Source organism: Lissotriton vulgaris, chromosome 4_1 (genome assembly GCF_964263255.1).
Source record: "Lissotriton vulgaris chromosome 4_1, aLisVul1.2, whole genome shotgun sequence".
NCBI lineage: Eukaryota > Metazoa > Chordata > Amphibia > Caudata > Salamandridae > Lissotriton > Lissotriton vulgaris.
Window position 1 is genome coordinate 340,077,792 of NC_141691.1, and position 21,865 is coordinate 340,099,656.

General features: G+C 42.7%; 1 protein-coding gene across 5 annotated transcripts in view; it reads right to left on the minus strand.

The window, feature by feature from the left end:
- DOCK11 (dedicator of cytokinesis 11) overlaps positions 1-21,865 on the minus strand; it is a 1,133,414-nt gene that overhangs the window by 166,085 nt on the left and 945,464 nt on the right. For all 5 annotated transcript variants that reach the window (XM_086918718.1, XM_086918717.1, XM_086918722.1 and 2 more), the window contains 3 exons: positions 17,023-17,238; positions 16,875-16,932; positions 10,718-10,824 (listed from right to left, as the gene is read on the minus strand). In XM_086918718.1, the coding sequence (XP_086774844.1) occupies positions 10,718-10,824; positions 16,875-16,932; positions 17,023-17,238 (381 nt within the window). The remainder of the gene's footprint in view (positions 1-10,717; positions 10,825-16,874; positions 16,933-17,022; positions 17,239-21,865) is intronic.

Sequence of the window (21,865 nt, forward strand, 5' to 3'; positions counted from 1 at the left end):
TGGGGCTGGTTTGGGAGACATTTTGGAGAGACAGGCAGTAAGAAAGACACTCCGTTGCTCAAGTATGTGAAAGAGGTATTAACCTCCCTGGGTCTGATGAACGTTTGGAGTAACCCAATGTCCATAACCTCTTCCTCCTCCCAAATGATTAAGACTCTCTATTGGGAGAATGAAAAGAGGGTTGCGATCCATTGTCGAAACCATGGCTCACTTAGGAACAGATTCCTGGAGATAAAACCAACAACAAGTTTGAGCCTTTATTGGCGAGTTTGATCCTCCCTTTACTAAAGCCCTCTAAATTAGATTCAGGCTTGGGCGCTCCCACTTGCAAGTTTCACTGAAGGTATAAATCTGCCCAGTCTGTTTCAAGGCAGAGGAATCTGATGAACATTTTTTGTTTTTCTGTCCATTGTATACTAGGCAGTGTAAGCTCAGGATTGTGCCCTATGTCAAATGTTGTGAACTCGTCGATCTTGGATAGCATTGAAAACTTGCAGGTCAGACACTGCACCCCATATTGTGTTTTCAAGTACAAAATATCTTGAAAGTGCCTGGCTTATTAGATCCAAGATTCTCTCTTCCAGCTCATTTTGATTGGAATATAACTGTGCTATTGTTGTGGTCTTTTCATAAATTCTATGCTTAATCAAAATGAATGATTTTCTATTTGTAATTATGACATATTATTTTGTCGGTTTAGGCCAGATGATATGAATTTTTTTTTTCTTGTTGAAAACTAATTTTATTTATATCTGATTTGCTCACTATGTATCAGCCCCCAAATTGTAAAATAGACATGTTCTGCATACTAAGTACAATAAGTGATTGCTAATATGTGATTGTTTTATAGTAAGCCCTCTATTGCTGCTTTATGAATGCAGGAAAAACTGTAAATATCTTGCGCGTCGCTGGAGACGATCCTATTGCGCCATTGCCATATCTGAATTTATAGCCACTAGAAAAACCTATCACAAACTGATTCGGAAAACCTGCACCGCTTTGCTTGCTCATAATATCAATATGAGCACCAACTCCTCCAAAATGATTTTTCCCTACTAAAGGATATGGTGAAATCTCCAGTGACTAGTCACAGTTCCATTACTTCAAACGACCAGTGTGAGGTGCTGGCCAACTACTGTATTAATAAAGTAGCAGGCATCTGCGGTAGCTTCCATGGGAAATGAGAAGCCTCTGCGATACTGGAGGGGGAGTTTGCAGGAATGGGGGCTAACTCTCTATACACCCTCCCTTCCATTACTTTAGATGACCTCAAGACTCTGATCACGAAGATTAAATCGGGGTCCCCCGCTGACCCCATTATGCCTGATCTTGTTGTCGAATCAAGTCAGATTCAAGTCAAGTCAGATGCTCTTATAGAGCACACTTTTCACTGTGAGGTCTCAAGGCGCTTAGCAGCAAATAACACACAAACCGAGACAAAGTCATAGTCCTCATACAGCACTGGTTATTTTGGGAAAAGTCAGGTTTTAAAATTTTTGCGAAAAGATAAGTGATTGGTAATTGCCAGTAGATGAGGGGGTAGTTTGTTCCAAAGTTGAGGGGCAACATAAGAAAAGGACCGACATCCGTTGCATGACGTGCGTACACGTGGCTGAACCAAAAGAGATTTAGAGCTGTATCCTAATGATCTTATAGGTAAGTACCAGACCAGTTTTTTTGCGAGATAAGTGGGACCAGGACTATGGAGTAGCTTGTGAGTCAGTCTCAGCACTTTAAATTGGCTTCTTTGGCGAATAGGGAGCCAATGCAGTTTCTTGAGACTTGGAGCGGAGGCTGATTTTGGGGGGGGGAGATCTAGTACCAGTCTAGCCGCAGCATTCTGCAGATTTTGCAGCTTAGAGAGTAAATTCTTATTAAGTGTTGCGAACCGTGCATTGCCATAATCCAAGCGGCTCATGACTAGACCCTGTACCAGTGGCTTTCTGGCTTCTAAGGGTAACCACTTGAAGATTTTTCGTAGCCTATGCATAATCCCATGGGCAAACGGCTGATACTTGGTTGATATGAGTCTTCATGGAGAGAGAGCAGTCAATGGTAATTCCTAGGTCACGTACTGCCTCCTTGGGAACGGGACATGGTCCCAATTCTGGGGGCCACCAGTCCTGTGACCAGAATTCTTTAGCCTTGCCATACAAGATGATCTATGTTTTACTGCAATTCAGTTGGAGCTTGTTATTGCACATCCAGTTACTGATGTCAGTCATGCATTTTTTGAACCTGGAGCAGGTTTCAGCATAATCAGAGTTGCATGTGACGAGCAACTGAGTGTCGTCCGCATACGATACTGTCATGAAACCGTGGGATTTTATAATGTTTGCCAACAGTGTAAGGTACAGATTAAATAGCATGGGGCTGAGGATCGACCCCTGGGGGACTCCCACGATGAGAGGTCGACTGCTAGATACTAAAGTGTCGACCTTAATAGAGGTGAGGCGGTCCGCAAGGTAGTTTTCAAACCAGGAAAGGGCCTTTCCTCTGATACCTATCTCCCACAACCAATGTTTCAAAATGCTGTGGGAGATGTTATCAAATGCCGCAGATAAATCTAGTAGGATAAGAATTGCGAAATCACCTCTGTCTAGCGTTATCCTGATGTTATCAACAATCTCCATAACAGCTGTCTCAGTGCCATGAGCAACGTGGAACCCTGACTGTGAGGAGTCCAGGAACCCGTGTAATTCAATGTAAGTAGTAAGGCGCTTATTCACCCAGATATTCCAGTACTTTACCAAAGTAGGGAAGTAAAGAAATAGGGTGATAGTTTACCGGGAGAGTAGGATCACTAGAAGGCTTTTTTAAAATGGGTTTAACCTGAGAATGCTTCCAACTGCTGGGAATGGTGGCTTGCTCATAGGAGGTATTATAAATATTAGTGAGAGAGCTAGCCAATAACGGAATCATCTCTTTGCAATTGCGAGGGGAAAAAAGGTTAAGAGGGGAGCCAGATTTAATTTTTTTAAGACCTTACAAAACTTCAGTGGTAGTTGTGGGGTCAAATTCTATGAGATACGGTGTCCCAATGGCTTCAGTGATGGGGACATTGTGGTCTAGATCATTACCATATTGTAATAGACCTTGACTAGTTTCCGGAAAGGCGGAATAAATTGATTTAATTTTATTATCGAAGTAAGAGGATAGAGAGTCAACCCATTCCTGAGTAGGGATAAACACAGATTGTTCAGCCGGGGGAGGGAAGTAAATTCATTTAATATTTTATAAAGTTCTTTGCTTGAATGGGCCACTGTTTTTTGCTGATTTGATGTTTTTAACATAAGGTAAGTGTACCTGTTTATAATTCTCACGATTCTCCAGTGTTTTAGTTTTTCTCCACAGGCGTTCTGCTATTCTACTGGTCTGCTTATCATTTTTTCAGGGCGGCAGTAAACCAGGGAGAAGCAATAGTTTTTACAGTGACACTAGTTTTGGGTATAATCTTGTCCAGTGTTTTCACAATGGAAGTTTCTAACTGATTTAACATTTGTTCGGCATTATTCGTTTGCTCTGTAAGAGGTTTAAAATGAGTTACAAAAGCCTCTGGGGTCATTTTATGCCATGGCCGTATTAAAGCTGTTTTTTTTGCTTCTAAGATTTGTCACAATAAGTTTGGGAAAACTGAATTTTACAAGAAAATGATCAGTCCAGATCATACGAAGCGGAGCTTCATTAATTATGTTAGGCAAATTAGTAAAGATTAAATCAAGGGTGTGGCCGGCCCGGTGTGTTGGTCCGGTTACCCTTTTGGTTAAACCTAGCGTTTCCATAGTGGTGATCAGATGGCTGGTGTCCGGGACTGAGGATAGTTCTGCATGATAATTAAAATCTCCCAATAAAATAAAATTATTGGTTGCTAACACATGCGAAGCTATAGTTTCTAAAAGATAATTAACAAATTTGGCTTTTGAGCCTGGAGGTCTATATACCAAGGCTACTCTCCCAGATGTAACATCATTGAGCCTAACATTGATGATCATAATTTCCATCATAGGGTTAGAGAGAGACTCTAGCTTTGTAATCTCAATGGGGGCTTCTGCTGCTGCTGCGATACCTCCTCCTCGATTACCTTCCCTATCCAACCTAATCAGGTGATATTCCTGGGGGAAGGCAATAGTTATGTCTGGTGAGGATTGGCTGTGGAGCCATGTTTCTGTTAAAAAGCAAATGTCAGGTTTTTCAGTCTCTAAGAGGCTCCACAGCTCAAGTGCATGTTTAGGTATGAACATCGTATTAAGGTATAGAGCAGAAATGGTTTATCTTCCTTTTTAACATTGGTAACCAACATTTCAGCAGAATTAGGTTTAGGTGCATTTTTCGAATGGATTTTAAGAGTTGTTGTGAGGAGAGGTTTTGAGAATTCACTGGAGGATGTTGACGGCTGGGATCCTTGGTACCCATGCCGTTCTTCTACCTCCGATGCAACGGAAATGTTCCGGGTATTTAAGGAGATCAACTCAAGCCTGGTATAGCGTAACATTATGTAAAGGCCAGCTTACCCTAAATATGTTACAAATTGACCAGGGGGTCAGGCGGCAGGCAACGTCCAGGCACGGACGGGCGCAGACGGGCTTGCCTTTGGCGCGCCGCTGCGCGCGTCCGCGCTGGGGAGGGTATTAAGTAGGGAGGAAGGCGGGGTCAGCACCGATGCCGCTGCCCAATGGAGGTCTCCTTCCTGTCCCTCTGTACAACTGGCACTCGCTGTGACGGACCAGGGACCCAGCAGAGGGAAATGTGTGCAAAAGTAAGCTAATAGCAGTCTTTCAATCAATGTGCAAAGTAGCAAACGATTTCCGATCAGTGAGCAGCAATGTATTTAAAATGAGTAGCAAGAATAAAAACGAATTTCAGTAAAGACAGTCCCACACATTAATTAATAATCCCTTCAAAAATCAGATGTTCAACCCCCTAGCGCTAGCGTAGCAATACAAAACCGACAGCAGGGAATGCTGTTCTCACTGCGCGCGTCCGCACTGGCGAGGGTCATAAGTAGGGAGGAAGGCGGGGTCAGCACCGATGATGCAGCCCAATGGAGGTCTGATTCCTGTCCCTCTGTACAACCGGCACTCGCCGTGATGGACCGGGGACCCAGCAGAGGGAAATTTGTGCAAAAGTAAGCTAATAGCAGTCTTTCAATCAATGTGCAAAATAGCAAACGATTTCCGATCAGTGAGCAGCAATGTATTTAAAACGAGTAGCAAGAATAAAAACGAATTTCAGTAAAGACAGTCCCACACATTAATTAATAATCCCTTCAAATATCAGATGTTCAACTCCCCAGCGCTAGCATAGCAGTACAAAACCGACAGCAGTGAATGCTATTCTCACTGCGCGCGTCCACGCTGGGGAGGGTATTAAGTAGGGAGGAAGGCGGGGTCAGCACCGATGACGCTGCCCAATGGAGGTCTGCTTCCTGTCCCTCCGTACAACTGGCACTCGCCGTGACCGATCGGGGACCCAGCAGAGGGTTGTCAAACATCAGGATTGCCTACTACCCGGCTGTCTGGATCTCATTAAACTCTGTCTGTCCAATTCCGAAGTTCCTCAGACCTGGAAGCATGCAAAAGTTATCCCTCCCTTATAGAAACCATTTCTTGATGCCTCCAGGCCAGAGAACTATCACCCGATTTTGCTCCTGCCATTCTTTTCTAAAATCACAGAATCTTATGTGAATTGCATTCTGACGCAGTACTTGGAGTCTTACTCCATACTAGACCCATCCCAGAATGGTTTCAGTTCTAAACATAGCACAGAGTCAGCTTTATTAGGTTTAACGGAAGAACTGAGAACCTCCATGGATGAGGGCAACTTGACTGCACTCATCCTGCTTGACCTTAGTGCAGCCTTTAATACGGTCTCAAACAGCATTTTGATCTATCGGCTGCGTGAGATCAGTGTCACAGGTAGTGCCCTGATTGGTTCTCTTCCTGTTTGTGTGACTGGTCATTTCAGGTCATCGCTCCTCCAATCCATTCTCTGACGCACCCTGTGTACGTGGAGTCTCACAGGGCTCGGCACTGAGTCCGACCCTATTTAATATCTACGTTCGTCTGCTGGCCTTGTTGGCCAAAACTCGTAACATACAGTTGGTATCTTATGCAGACGATATGCAACTGATCTTTTCTTGTACCAAAGACTTTAGCCAGGACACAATTACATTTCAGGAGGATCTGGCAGCCATAGCAGAATGGATGGAGCCAAACTGTCTTCAGTTAAATTAATCCAAAACGGAGATCCTCTTGCATGGCAGAGACTCACATCGGTGGGGCAACAACTGTTTGCCGCCAATGTTTGGTAATCCCCCTATGCCCAAAGCTGTGGTAAAAAATCTCTGCATACGGCTGGAAACTGCACTCTTGCTTGAGGAGCATGCTAAGTCTGTGGCAGGGGCCTGTTTTGTTATTTTGCGCGGACTTAAACCCATCTTGGGTCTGTTTGACCCACATACGCGCCAGCTGGTTGTGCAAGCCACGATCTTGGCCAGGCTAGATTATTGCAACAGCCTCCTGTTAGGTGCTAACAAATCTGTGATAAATAGGCTTCAATGCACCATGAATGCGGCAGCTCACACTTTATTCGCACTACCTAATTACAGCTCAGTCTCCGGGGCGTTGCACCGACTCCACTAGCTTCCTGTGGAGCAAAGAGTCAGGTTCAAAGCACTTTGTGTTATTCATAAAGTTTTGACTGACACCAGCGGAGTGATCCTCAGAAATCCCTCCCGTGCTCTGCGGATTTACATCTGATGCAGGAGCCTCATTTCCGTGGAGCCAGAGCCCGTTCTTTCAAGGTGTTAGCTCCTACCTTATGGAACTTGTTGCCTCTCGCAGTCACGAACATTACCAATCTCTTACAGCCTGATTCATCAAGCCGAATTGCGCTCGCAAAGGGCCAGATTCTGAGAATCTGGCCCTTTGCGAGCGCAATTTTTGCATTTGGGATTCATCATCCCAAATGCAAAAATCGGTAATTGCTAAATCGCTAAATTGCGAGGAATTACATTTAAGGAATCTCTATTTGAGATTCCTTAAATGCAATTCATGAAGCATTTGAAAATTGCGAAAATGCAATTTTGGGCCGCTTTTTACCGAGAGGTCAGACCTCTCGGTAAATAGCAAAAACTTAGAAAAAAGCTTTTAAAAGCATTTTTCTAAGTTGCATGTTGCACAAACACATGTCCTTTGGACATGTGTGTGCGCAACACCTGTTTCAATTTGCATTTAAGGGGTGCTACAGGGTGTCCTTTGGACACCCCTGGCACCCTTTAAATCGCTATCTTATTTGCGAGTAGCAAATTTCTAATCGCAAATAAGGAATACTCCCCATTCATTTCTATGGGCCTTTTGGCCCATAGGAATGAATGGGGAGTTATTCCTTATTTGCGATTAGCAATTTGCTACTCGCAAATAAGGAATGTGTAGGAATCGCTATTTATTTAGCAATTCCTACATGAATAACGTTTTGCGAGTCCTTAATAGCGATTCGCTATGAATCGCTATTAGGGGCTCGCAAAACGGCCCGTTCATGAATAAGGCTGTTAGTGTTTGAAAGGCTGTAAAGACATGGCTATTTCAGTAGCTTAATTATCTCATACTTCTCTCTCCCTGCTCTTTAGCACTGGGACATCCCTTTGCTGGGACAGCCATGCTCTCTATAAATCGCATAACATAACATAACACTATATCAAGCGCATTACAATTTTTGTACCATCTGTGTATACATTTTTTAATATGCGATTCAACATAATTGTTGTTGTATTTTAAATTGTACAATGATTTAAAATTGAATGTCGATTTATTTGCCTTTAAGGTCTTTAACCCAAATAAAGTGTTTGAAACTGTAAACTGACAACATTAGAGTCTGCAGAGATGACCGCTATGTTGTGGTAGAAACAGAATGAGTCACTGCCAGTGTTTTCAGGGAAAGTTGTGAAAGAAAGATTTGACAGGCATGAGATGACAAAGAGCTTCAGAGCAAGTGTTGAAATCTGGATTAGAGGAAAGGGAATTTCTGGTGTGATGTTTATCTCTCTTGAAGGCAGACGAATGGACAGAGAAGGTCAGCAGTGGCTTTCAGAAAGATTAGTATGAGCATGCTAGAACAAACATGGGCTCTTCCTCCTACACAGTGCCAAGGGAAGGGACACTGCTCTGACCCACGGACATTGCCTAGAGTGAGGTCTGCATTGTATGCATGGAATTACACTGCTGCTGTTTGCAATAGGTTTAAAGATGGCTGCTTACCCCACAACGCTATGGCCTAACCCCTGTAGGTGTATCTGGTCTCTCCTAAAGTTCATACCGGATTCTGGTCACTGAATAGCCTAAACCTGGCCGTGCAGCCATGAGAAATATATATGAGACAAACATTTGAGTAGAATTGCAGTTTCTTGCAGATTACTTTACACTCTGCTCTCTCTTTCGAAGACCTTTGGTCGGTGACCTTGATACCAAGCAGTAATGGATCAATAAACCCAAATAGCTACCAGTTTTTGGATGGAAAGATTGGAAATTTCTGTACACTCCCAGCAGTTTTGGAACTTGCTTATTTTTTATTCCAATGACTCTCTTAGAAGCAATAATCTAAGGCCAAAAAAGATAATTACCCTCTGTATAAAGTATAAGATCCTAATGACTACGACTAAGAAAAAATGTTTTGAAGTAAGTCAAATATATTTTATTGAAGTAGTATTTAAAAGTATCATAGTCCAAGCATGTTCCTTTCAGTACAACATTTTAGCGTGAAGCAGGAGTTGTAAATTACAAAGGCAAGCAACCTTTGCATGAGACCGGTCTGCCCCTTTTTTAACCCCTTCACTGCGGTGGCTATTTCGCCGCAGTGCTAAGGGGGTGGGGAGGCCGCGCGGAGGTCCCGTGCTCGTGACGGAACCGCTCCGTCACGGCACGTGGGTGAGCTGTGCTTGTGACGGAACGGTTCCATCACGGCCCCGCCCGCGCTAGAGAACGTTAGCGCAGCCGTGGAATTCGTGCCGCGCAGGCGCGGCGAGAGGGCCGTGAGGGAACCGTTCCGTCACCAGCACAGCCCACCCGAGGCCATTCCGTCACGATCATGGGAAGGGTTAAACAAAGCATTGTTATTAACACAAGCGCAAGAAAACGAAAACACATATTAGCATTTAACCAGTTAATATCTATGCCTACCTACATTTGGATAGCTAAATGCAATGCTGCTGAAGGTGCATATGATGTCCTAGGTACTTTCATGAATAGTCATATCCAATGACAGTTACAAATAATGCCCACATAATTAGTTTAAGTCTGACACTAGGTTGAAAGTAAAGATGTAACATTATGAACACAGTAGCAATAAGAAGCTTAGAATACCAATAGCTTTCCCTTGCCACCAAGACTACTCCAGAAATCCATATTTGACAAAATGACCAGAATGTGCATACATGCTTAATTGGAATGAAAAGCAATTAACACTCTCAAACTATTTGAGATATTTTACAACATGAATGTGTTTAAATGTAACTGTCATCCATTTAATACATAAACAAATTCTAAATGTGGTGTATCAGTTTTGGCATTTTTTGAGATACTACTGATGACTTCGGGCCCGATTCACAGAATGGACTTACTACTTTTGGCATTCACAGAATGCACTTACTACGTTTGGTATTCACAGAATGAACTTACTCATTTCGGTATTCACAGAAGTTAGGACTACTAACTTTAGGACTCCTAAATGCCTTCTGTGAATACCGAAAGTCTTAAAATTAGGATTTTTCTCAATTTAGTAGTAGTAAAGTTAGGACTCCTAACTTTAGGACTCCTAAATGCCTTCTGTGAATACCGAAAGTCTTAAAATTAGGATTTTTCTCAATTTAGTAGTAGTAAAGTTAGGACTCCTAACTTTACTACTACTAAATTGAGAAAAAAACGTAATTTTAAGACTTTCAGTATTCACAGAAGGCATTTAGGCGTCCTAAAGTTAGTAGTCCTAACTTTACTACTACTAAATTGAGAAAAATCCTAATTTTAAGACTTTCGGTATTCACAGAAGGCATTTAGGCGTCCTAAAGTTAGTAGACCTAACTTTACTACAACTAAATTGAGAAAAATCCTAATTTTAAGACTTTCGGTATTCACAGAAGGCATTTAGGCGTCCTAAAGTTAGTAGTCCTAACTTTACTACAACTAAATTGAGAAAAATCCTAATTTTAAGACTTTCGGTATTCACAGAAGGCATTTAGGCGTCCTAAAGTTAGTAGTCCTAACTTTACTACAACTAAATTGAGAAAAATCCTAATTTTAAGACTTTCGGTATTCACAGAAGGCATTTAGGAGTCCTAAAGTTAGTAGTCCTAACTTCTGTGAATACCGAAATGAGTAAGTTCATTCTGTGAATACCAAAAGTAGTAAGTGCATTCTGTGAATGCCAAAAGTAGTAAGTTCATTCTGTGAATCGGGCCCTGTCTCTTTATATCTTTCATTTCAGCTGCCTACCATATTTCTAAAATGTATGCTCTCTTTTTTTTTTACACTTTAAGGCAAAATAATATTCTTCAATATGATATTCCATTACCCCATACATGCATCTGTATAAGCTGAAACAAATCAGACTTATGACCTTCACGGATTGCAAGATTTTGTGTGTGGGTGTTAATGGGAGTGTGTATCTATGCAATAAATAACTTTTTATTTATGGATAAACTGGAAAGTTAAACCCTCAAAAAACCCACCTCACTATAGTAGACATCCATCATTCCAGTGTCCTCTTTCATAGCAGCTTCCTCATCTATGTTTGGGGTAATTTTCTTAAAAGCAGAACATCCACTGGGAAACAACTCTAAGGAGGAAAACAATACTTATTGGTAATTTGTATATCATTATAACATCACTAATTATACTTGTTTCAATATAACTGCTAGAAACTGGGTTACTGGTTAACTAGGGTGTGAGACCTGGTCAAGCTGCAACCAAAGTCCTAGTCAGGGTAAGCCACAAGCAAACCCCAAATTAACCTGTGCTGAACCCCCTGGTAAATATGACAGAAAAAGATTCCCACACCAGGTTAGTTAAATGGAGCTTAATTTAACAAATAAAACAAAACCACAATGACAAAAACACAATTAATAGAACCGGAGATATTGAATGTTTCTGTTTTTAGTGAAAATAGCTTAAAAAAGCAGAAAGCGCTAAAAAGGGGGATATAAGGTTGCCCCTGAACATGACAGAGTCACACGTTCAGGCTGACAGCGATGCAGCATGGGCTACAGGAACCCAGTTAGACCTGTTCAACAAAGCACCCTAAATCCTGGTTGCTGAGCATTGCGTGGATCTGTGTTAAAGAAGCGCTGCACAGCCAAAGTGATGCGTTGGTTCCGAGATGGGACAAGATTTCAGTGAAAGGTCCTGTTGCAACATTGTTGGAGATCCTGTTGACAGGGCATGCAATGCAAAGTAAGGCATTGCGATGCAGTGTGCAACTAGTGATGTTGGTTGTAAGGAGCTGCGAGGCTGTGATGTGGAGTCTGTCGTCATCATCCAGACTGCTGTCAATGAGAGTTATGAAGATATGGGCTGTGGATGTTCCACACCATCGGGGCGATGCGCGGGTTCTGAGGACTCTGGGGGGTGACGCGAGTCTTTGCGACAGGTGTAGTTCACACAGTAGTGGCAATGCCTCTGTCCTGCTCAGGGATGTGCCGCCCAACCGAGGAGATGCATCAGTCCTGCTCTGGGATGTGCCGTTCAGCAGAAAAATGCATTGGTTATATTGGCAAGCACCTTAGGCCTACTTCCAGGGGTCCAGGACTGGGGTAGCACCACTTGGAAGAGTATACTCACAGATGACAGAGTTCAGGTGCATGGTTGTTGGAAGCCTGTTATGTCTCTGAGGCTTCAGCTCAAGAGGCCAGCCAACCAGCCTTTGGAATCTCTCTGGGGTCAAGAGATGCTGGTCCAGTCCTTCTCACCCAGAGAAAATGGCAGCAGGGAGCAGATCAGCACAGCAAAGCAGGAGTCTAGCTGAGTGACAGTACTTCAGCAGTACAGGAGTTCTTACCCTGGCAGTTTATCCACAAGTCCAGAAGTGCAATGAAGTTGTGGTGTCTGCGGTCTACCTGTTATACACAGTTACACCTTTGAAGTGGGTAGAAGCTTCTAGGGGCATGCCTTTGAAGCACACAGATGCTCTGCCTTCCCTGCCCTGGCTCCAGACTAACTACAGGGGGTATACAGCCTTTTGTGTAGAGACAGGACACAACCTATTCAGGTGTAAGTGAGGCTGGGCCCAGCTCCTCTCTCCCATTCTGTCAGTGAGGGCTGACTCAGTCACACTTAAGCTCCTGTTGTGTGTGGCTGTCTAGGAGGAATACACAAATGCTCAACTATCACTCACACCCAGTTATGTGACGCAAGGCTGTAGGCATCAAATGGCTATGGGAAGAAAATGCCAACTTTCCAAAAGTGGCAGTTTTAGAATTGCAATTTAAAATCCAGCTTCACCATAAGTTAGGATTTTAAATTGCAATTGCAGAGACACAAAACATGAAGTGGTTAGCTGTTCCCATTTGGAAATTGCACTTATAAAATGTAATAAGGTAATTCTAATGTTATCCTATGGGAGAGGTTCGCCTTGCAGTAGTGAAAAACAAATGTAAAAGTTTTTCACCACCAGGACATGTGAGGATTAAAAGTACATGTCCAACTTTTAAATACAATGCACCCAGCCTTATTGGCTGTCCAGAACCTACCTTAGGGGTAACTTAGGCAGTGACACTGACACTGACTGACACACACACACATACACACACACACACACACACACACACACACACACACACACACTGCAATTGCTAAAGTCCTAAAGCCAGCAAAGACAAAGTCAGCAAAAACAGTAGGTTCGAAGGCAAAATGTTAAGGGAAATATCACCCCAAAGATGCCAGGTTTAACAGTAGTTACATAAAAATGTACAGTTCAAAGTTGCAATGAGAGCAGAGAAGGTGAATGAAACTATTATTATGTGTCACTTTCCATTACACTGATATTTTTTAGGAGCCTGCTTCTCTCTGAGATATATTTTCAATGAAATATGTGAAATTAAAAAAGTGGCCGGTGGCAGGTAGAATTTTAGGAACTAATGCTGGATTGAGGCAGCTGGGAAGCCCTTTTCTATGTGCTGCCAGATTTCAAAATATATCATTGAAAAGCAACCTCACACAGCAATCAGTTAATCCCTATTAATCAATAATTTTTACTTTTACATACATTCTATGGTCAGCTAAATCCATCCTTTGTCTTTACCACTTACAATTGTGTGGGTGAAGTTCAAATTATGCTTTTATGTAATTGAGATCAAGCCAGTAATGGCTCCTCCGCGTCACCCTCCCACTTCCAGCAGCTAAAGAAAAGAAAACTAAAATGATAATAAACTGTGGTATAGTATCGATGTTTTTGGTGTCTGGAGTATTAGGGGCCAGGGAGATAACAGGCCCCCACGGGGAGTGGTATGCACTGTTATCAGTGCACATGACAGTTTGGTCCGCCGTCTCAGGCCAGCCAAACAGTTAAGCGCACTTTGCATGTTCTCCACGCAGGCTGCACTACAGCCTGGGTGGAGAACATGCCTGAGCTCCCAGTCCCTGCCTGAGCGCCAACCACAGCGTTCAGACCAATCCCAACTCTGCGCTGCAGCGCTGTGATTGGCTCAGGGGAGCCTGGGTGCTTTCTGCTTCCGGCCAGAGCAGAGCAAAGATGAGGGGGGACAACGAGAAGAGACACAGCGGCAAGGAGGTACATGTATTTTTCATTTTTTTACTACCCCTTCCCCGTTGCCCCTCCCCCAATCTGTGCCAGCCGCCACTGGATCACAAAATTGCAGCTACCGCTCTTTGAGCATGCGTTACTGCAGTGATACACTGTATGAGTGACAGCTGTATAAGGTTCTATATCAGTAAAACCTAGATCCTGCAGAAACATCAATGATGGCATCATGCTTGAGAAAACAGTTTCTCATGCGTGGCGGGAGACGATCATTAACACCCCAAGCCAATGCCACTGCTAATTGATGTATTTTTCACTTGAAGGTTTCTGGGGAGGTCAAACTTACTGTCACAATCTCCATGGCCATCTCCCACATTAATTTTTGTCAATTCCCATTCGTTAGCTGCCTGCCGTGAATACATAACAGCTTAACATGTTTACAGTTTAAACCATGCTCTCCTAAGGGAAAGGTGTTGATGCATTCCTGATATTAATAACCATGGAAGGCAGAAGAAACGTTCACTTCCTGGGACTACATTATGATAGGGCACAGTGTCCCACTCTGCGCCGCTGCACAGTGTAGGCGACGCGTGCACACCAGGACAGTGTGCCTTATTATAGCAAACAAAGATGTTCACAGTGCAGGAATGAAACCAAGTCCTCTCCTATTTGGTATATTGGCCTAGGAGTGCTAAAGTCCTCATGTAACACAGAATCCTCTTACCTGAAAGGACAGCCAACCAGACCTTCCACTGGTGCAACCAGAGGCGAAGAAACACAGTTTCTTCACATGAAAGTAACTGTTAATCGTTGGGCAAATACACTCAACGCCGATATATTATGTGGAGATCTTTACTATGGCCAAGCATAAGCAATGTTGGGCGGAGATACGCTAAGTTATTGAACAAAGAAACTCCTCCAATTAAGAAACTAAACGTACAATTTGGAGTGTGATTCAGTAATGTGTTCGGACTAGTGTATTTCCCTCGTTTTTTAATTGGAATCATTTTCCTTGTGTATTGTCCCATTATTTGTGATTTATTTATTGTGTATCATTGTGGATTATTGTTGATTTATTATGATTGTTTTTAACATTGTTTTTAATATACCAAAATAAAATGTACATTTTTTGCATGACTGTATCATGTATATCATTTGCTGCTCCTAATTTATGGTACTGAATTGGTTGTGTATGTGCATGGTCTAAACTGTGGTTAGCTTATAAGTTCACCCAAAGGGGAAACTTTATTGACAAGCATAAGCAAGAACAAGAAGGGTAGGGCTTTCGGGTGGGATGACAATATTGCTGCCATTATGCCTTGGATTTCAGGGTGTGCTGTGGCCTTTCTTTCACCCTACAAATGAATGAATGGCGTTTTAGGAGCGCAACTAGCTATTATCATGTACCAAATCACCAGGTGACACTTGATGCCTTAGGGTTGTGGCAACCATATACCTGTCATTTGCGTGCAACAAGGAAAATGCCGAGGATGATGTGTAATGTAGCATCGGAAACAGCAATGGTGAAAACAAGCTTTTCTCGTTGGGTCATATAATTAATGAGCATGAAGACCTGTCAAACTGAAAACTGCTTTACATTCCCGACATATCTGGTAAACAAAGTTCAGGTTGGTGCCCTCTAGCAAGTATAGTCATGTTCAAAACCAGAATCCGATCTCAAACAGGGAAACAGGAGAGAATGCTTGATCTAATCAATTGAAAAAAGAGCAATGTGAGTAAGATATAGCACAATAAAGATGGATTTTACTTAATGTTGGTGTGTGAAACAGACACGACTTCGTGAGCAAAGAACATGTGGAAGTTAGATAGAGAATGCTATCTCCTAGATAGGAAGTTGCAACTAAATTTCGGATGCAATACTCGAAGTTCTGGTGAAGTAATCAGAATCTCTCTGGCCACCTCTAAACCCCTCATGTACAAACCGATCATAAGCCTTCAGGCCAATATTTCCATCTCCACTCAACTCAAGTCAATATGTGTTCAGGAATCTCCACAGTCTGATTTTAGCACTTGTGCAGGTTCGGCTCACATCCACCTAATATTACTGTGATAGTCGATAGGGCGAAAGCACGGGGTAATGTTCACAGAGGATTTGAGCACTTATGTTCCATTCAGGCGCACAGACACAGCAAATAACATAAATACCATCATTGTTTCTCAGAATAGAGTTTGGTGGTATTTGTAAGTTTACTGAGTATTCATGATTAAGGGGCAGATGTATCAAGATACCATTTTGCACTTCTCAAATAGCGATTGTTAAGGAATCGCTATTTGAGAAGTGCAAAATGGTATGTATGTAGAATTTCGCTATTTATTAGCGATTCCTTAAATTTCCTTAATTGCGATTAGCAAATTGCTAATCGCAATTAAGGAATAATTTCTTATTCATTTCTATGGGCCAGGAGGCCCATAGGAAGGAATGGGAAGTTATTCTCAATTTGCGATTAGCAATTAGCTAATCGCAAATTGAGAATAATTTCAAGGGTGCAAGGGTGTCTTAAGGACACCCTGCTGCACCTCTGAAATTGATATGTGTACGCATATGGCGCACATACATGCCCTAAGGGCATGTATGAGGGTCATATGGCACCTTTAGAATTTTAAAAAAGTGCTTTTTGAAAAGAATTCGCCAATTACCACCAACTACAAGTTGATGGTAATTTGCGAATTCTTAGTCAAAAATCGCAACCCTAAAGTGCTTAATACATTTCAAATCACAAATTGCTTTTTGCTATTTCTTAAAAGCCTCGCAATATTAAGGAATCGCTAAATTTGCGATTCCTTAATATTGCGAGGCTTTTTGCTTGATACATTCCAAATCCCGTTTTTTTTGTCGCAAACGCTGCTATTTTCCGAATCGCAGCGTTTGCGACAAAAAAAACGGATGATACATCTGCCCCTTAGATCCAAGTTATTTTTCCACGCTGCAGTTCCACACTAATTTACACTTGTGAAAGGCAGTCGTAAGTGCTTTTAAAGAGGGAGAAACACACCCATGTTCCATGGAGGTGAGAGGAAGAAGGTTAGTTGATTAATGGTGTAACGTGGCTGCTGAAATAAATAAAAAGTATTTTCTCACCGTATGTTACTAGGAACATCTTGAAACTTACTTTTTCTGTAAAGGAATTCAGCAACAAGGGCTGATACATGGATGTAGCACATTGCAGCCTGGAAGGAGAAAATAGATAACAGTTAAGTAAAAGGACATATCCTGCTATACTTTGGGGGATTCTCTCTGATTTCAAGATTGGTGGTCACCTCTGAAAAATCCCCATTTTTGACGTGGATCTTTGCCATGCTGTCGAGCCAGGTTTTTCTAAGCTCTGGCGTGGTGGCATAGGACTTTGCCAGGCTGTACTGAAGATCAATCAGCATCTCCGGATCCTTCTCATGTTCTTTCATTTGAGCTGTAGCCATAATGACTGTGCGGATCCTCTTAGTCAGGTCTTTGACCTCCGAGGGAAATGCAGTTACCTAAAGTAAACAAAGAAGAAAAAAGCTGTTACCTACTAGAAACCCGATAGTGGGAAACATCTAGAGCAAATGCATGTCTTAAAATATGACAAGGTTCCACAAATTCCTGAAGTCTACCTAAATCAAAAACGTACACATTACTTTAGAACAGGGGTCTCCAAACAGGTCCTGGAGGGCCGGATCCATGCCAGATTTTTAAAATTACTACATGTATCTCAATTGGGATATCCAAAAAATCTGGCATGGATCCGGCCCTCCAGGACCGGTTTGGAGACCCCTGCTTTAGAGTCTTGGTTGACTCTGGAATAGTTCATTTGCCATTGATCAACATTTGGTAGCTCATCCTAACACGCCTTCCATCGCTGCGCTTTGATTATCTGTACACACTCTTTCACCAATACTCACAAATATAGATTTTATCCAGTCCATAAATACAGCTGTTAAGCAAGTCTTTTATTTCCTTCATCAAAGTGCAAAACGTAGCATTAACCTACATTCTTGTTACAATGAAATAGAACATGACATTGGACTGTTCCTTTTGTCATGTCTGGGATACCTTGAATGCTTCTTTGGTTTCAGTAGATATCTGTATGTCAATCTGGCTTGACATCTAACTCTGCATCTGCACTCTAAGTCTAACCACAGACTACTATTTCTGCTATTGCCTCTTGCTGACCTACTTGAAGATTGAAATGCGAAGGATATAATGTATCACATTCAACATATATTATACTATTCATGTATTTATACATTTTCGTAAAAGTGGCGATCACTATCTTTCCATTTGCATGCTCACAATCCAGGTGTTAAGCTGGTGTCCTCCTCCATCTGCCACTCTGCATACCCAAGGTCAAACAGTATCTTCCTTGACAATATTGTCAAACTGTCAGTAAATAACTTAAGTTCTCTCAAAACACAAAAAGCCTTACCCACTTCTAAACAACATTTTTCATTGGGCTACTTCCTTCTCAAACGTACTGACTAATTTGGTTGCTTTTTTCAATCGTTTATGTGCTTCACAAAACATGTCTGGCTGGTTTACCTGTCACAGTTGCCATTGACTCTGGAGAAAAGCTGGACCTTTGAACCAGACCATGTGTTAACCTTTATACCTTAAGAAGCTCAATGCTCCAGAGCTCCTTGAAGTAAAGAAGGACTGCTGCTGGGGCAATGAGAAAGACCGTGGACAGAATGATTCAGCACCAACTCAACAGCTTTATCGAAAAAAAAGGAACACTACATGAAACCCAGTCAGGTTTCAGGGCCGGCTTCAGCACTGAGACGGCCCTTATCGAGGTTGCTGAGTCGATCAGGTGGTCCCTAGATTCAGGAGCATCAGCTATGCTGGTGCTCCTGGATCTATCTGCCGCATTTGATACAGTGGATCACGGCAGACTGCTGCTTAGGAAGAAGGACATAGGTCTGGAAGATAAGGCACTGAGCTGGATGCACTCTTATCTCACAAACCGCTCTCAGAAAGTGGCACTGGGTGCCTTCTCCTCTAAGCCAAAACGGCTTTGGTGTGGTGTCCCTCAAGGGTCGGCACTAAGCCCGCTACTTTTTAATGTTTATTTAGCCCCACTCTTCACCTTGATTGCCAAATGGGGGGTCAAGGCGATTTCATATGCAGATGATACGCAATTAGTCTTCCCCTATGCGGAGGTGTTGGAGGCTGCTTTTAGTAAAATAAGGGGCTGCCTTCGAGATGTAGCCAGCTGGATGAATACTAACAAATTAAAACTGAATGCAAGCAAAACGGAGGTAATATTCTTTGGAAAAAGTACTCACCCCTCCCCCGTTCTTTGGTGGCCTCCCGAAATGGGCCCAGCACCAACCCCCGGAACCAGTGCAAAAAATCTGGGCGTAAGATGGGACGAGAATCTCTCCTTCTCCTCTCACATACAACAGGTCACTACGAGATGCCTCCATAAACTCAGAAACTTCCGAAAATGTCTCTCCTTTTTACCAGTTGAGTGTCGAAAATGGTCGTCCATGCGACAGTCACATGCAGACTGGACGACTCAAACGGTCTTTACCTTGGCCTGCCAAAATATCTGGTGCAACGCCTGCAGATCGTGCAGAATGCGGCTGCGAGACTGATAAAGCACATTCCGTTTAGACATCATATCTCTCCGCATCTTCACGAGCTGCACTGGCTCCCAGTGGCGAGCAGAATAAAATTCAAAGCTCTTACCCTGGCGTTCAGAGCACAAAAAGGGACCTGCCCAACTATTTAAAACTCAGACTTCCCTGTTACCATCAAGAGAGACACCTGCGATCTAACTCCCTGCTCCAATTAGCTGTCCCACGAGTTAGGAAAGCTAGACTTGGAAGGAGGTCTTTCACTGTTGCCACAGCGAAACTCTGGAACACCCTTCCCTTTGCCATCCAATCTGCTACGACAGAAACTAGTTTTAAGAAGCTTCTAAAGACGTGGCTCTTTCTGCAGAAAGCCTGAGCAATTCACCTTGCAACCTGCCTTGCTGTTGAAGTTCTCTTTAGCGCCGGGACACCTCCTTGAGAGGTAGCTGTTCGCGTTCTACAAGAATCAGTATTATTATTATTATTATTATTATTAATGTGTTAGGTCGACAGGAAGACTTTTTCTCGTTTTAGTTATATATTTACAAATTAGCCATAGTGCCGTTATTGCTAGGATCTAAGTACCACAGGAGGAACATTTTTTGGTTTGCAAAATACCTTTGGCACTGTTTGACAAATTTTCACAAAGCATTCCAAAAATAAAAGTTCATCCACCTCAGCTCCTTCCTGGAAAGTATCAGGGTGATCCATCAAGTAGGAACCAAGAAAAAAGGCGGGCCCCTAAACACAATTACCACATGCATTTTCCATAGGTAAATTGAACAGTGATATCGCTGAAGTGAATTACACCAAATTTGGCCGAAAGGTAGATCTTGGTCCTGGAAGCATGCTCTTTGTGATTTGGTGTATATCTGTTCAGTGATTATTTCATTTTGTTTAGCTGGATGGTTGGGTTCAAGGCGGCTCGGAGAGTCCTGTGGTCACGCAAATTCAAATAATAAGAGTGATCTGATTGGCCAAGGTTGTTTTTCCACGCCAGCCACATTGCTTCCATTGATTCCATGGAAAATAAAGGCTCCTGCGAATTCCCGTGGGAGTTTGCTCTCTGATTGGCTGGCCACAACATAAAGAGAAATGTTGCGGCCGCCTTTTCAGGACAGGGTTATTCGGTCCTAATGCCCCAAAAATTCAAAACTATAAGTTATAAGTTGGTGGGGTAGAGGTAGCCTGACCTCCTGGAACTTGTGGAATTTGTGGGGGGGTCCCAAAGGGACACCTCCTGGGACCAAATTAAAAAAAGATATACATTTTCTGAGTTTTCGTGATCCTGTGAGTGTTCTGCGGGAGCCTGCGTTGTGGGTTGTACTGCTGTGCCGCCTTAGGCAAGAGTCTTGAGGGATCCGATTTTTTTTTTTAAAAGAGACTGGGCTTGAGCATTTTGTGCAGTTTGGGGGTTGGTTGACCACAGCATTGGATGCAGGGCCCTACGGACAATTCTAGGCTGCGCACGTCTTTGACCATAGGTGGGGGGAGGTCAGCTGGCTGCAGGAAGTTGGCCTTACATATGGTGATAAAATATCACTTTACATAAAAAAAAGACCTAGAAATTCAAAGAAGAAAAACAAGTTAAAGTGACATTATAGTTAGCTATGGTATTGCTGGTTTGCCTTGCATTAAAAAAATCAGAAATCGACTGAAAAAAACAAAGGTTAAAATGAAGTTATAGCTAAGTGAAAATATTGGTTTAAACTTAACATTTTGAACTAAATAAAAAACTGAAATTCATCAGTTATAGTTATTTTAAGTAACTAGAACTCACACCCTTGCTATGCACTGCTTATGACCTCACATATTACAACACTCATGACATGTTCCGTGGCATTACTGATGACAACTGAACTGACATCATGACAACAACACTGTGCATGGCGGGCATGAGTTATAGTTACCTGAAATTTATTTATATAGCGCAACTTTCATCCGTATGGATATCACGGCGCTAAGGAGAACACATCCTAAGTGAGGGTGGGGTTCTGACAGAGGGTCTCCAGGTTACCAGTCAGATCTTAGGAAACAGATGCGTTTTTAATTTTTTCATGAATGCTAGGTAGTTGTCGGTAAGTCGAAGTTCTAAAGGTAGTTCATTTCAGTGAGTCGCTGCTAGATGTGATAAGTAGCAACCCCCTGCCCTGGTCTTCTTGATACGTTTAGTTTTTGCCCATGCCTGGTGGCATGACCTCAAGTTCCGTGTGGGTGCGTTGAATTTGACTCTATCTTGGAGAATTCTGGGTCCAAGATGGTGTAAGACTTTTTACGCATGGCCTAGCAGTTTAAATGTGGCCCTTTGTCCCACTGGGAGTCGATGGAACATCCTCAGACCTTCTGAAGCGGAGCTGTACTTGATCTTGTTGCACACCAGTTTGTCAGCCGCATTCTGGACCATCTGCACTTGAGTGAAGAGGTGGTCGGCCATGCCCACAAAGAGTGCATTCCTGAAGTCCAGTTTGCTTATGAGCAGGGCTTGGATGATGGTTTTCCTACACTCTAGAGGGATCCATTGAAAGAGTGTTTTTAGCAATGTTAG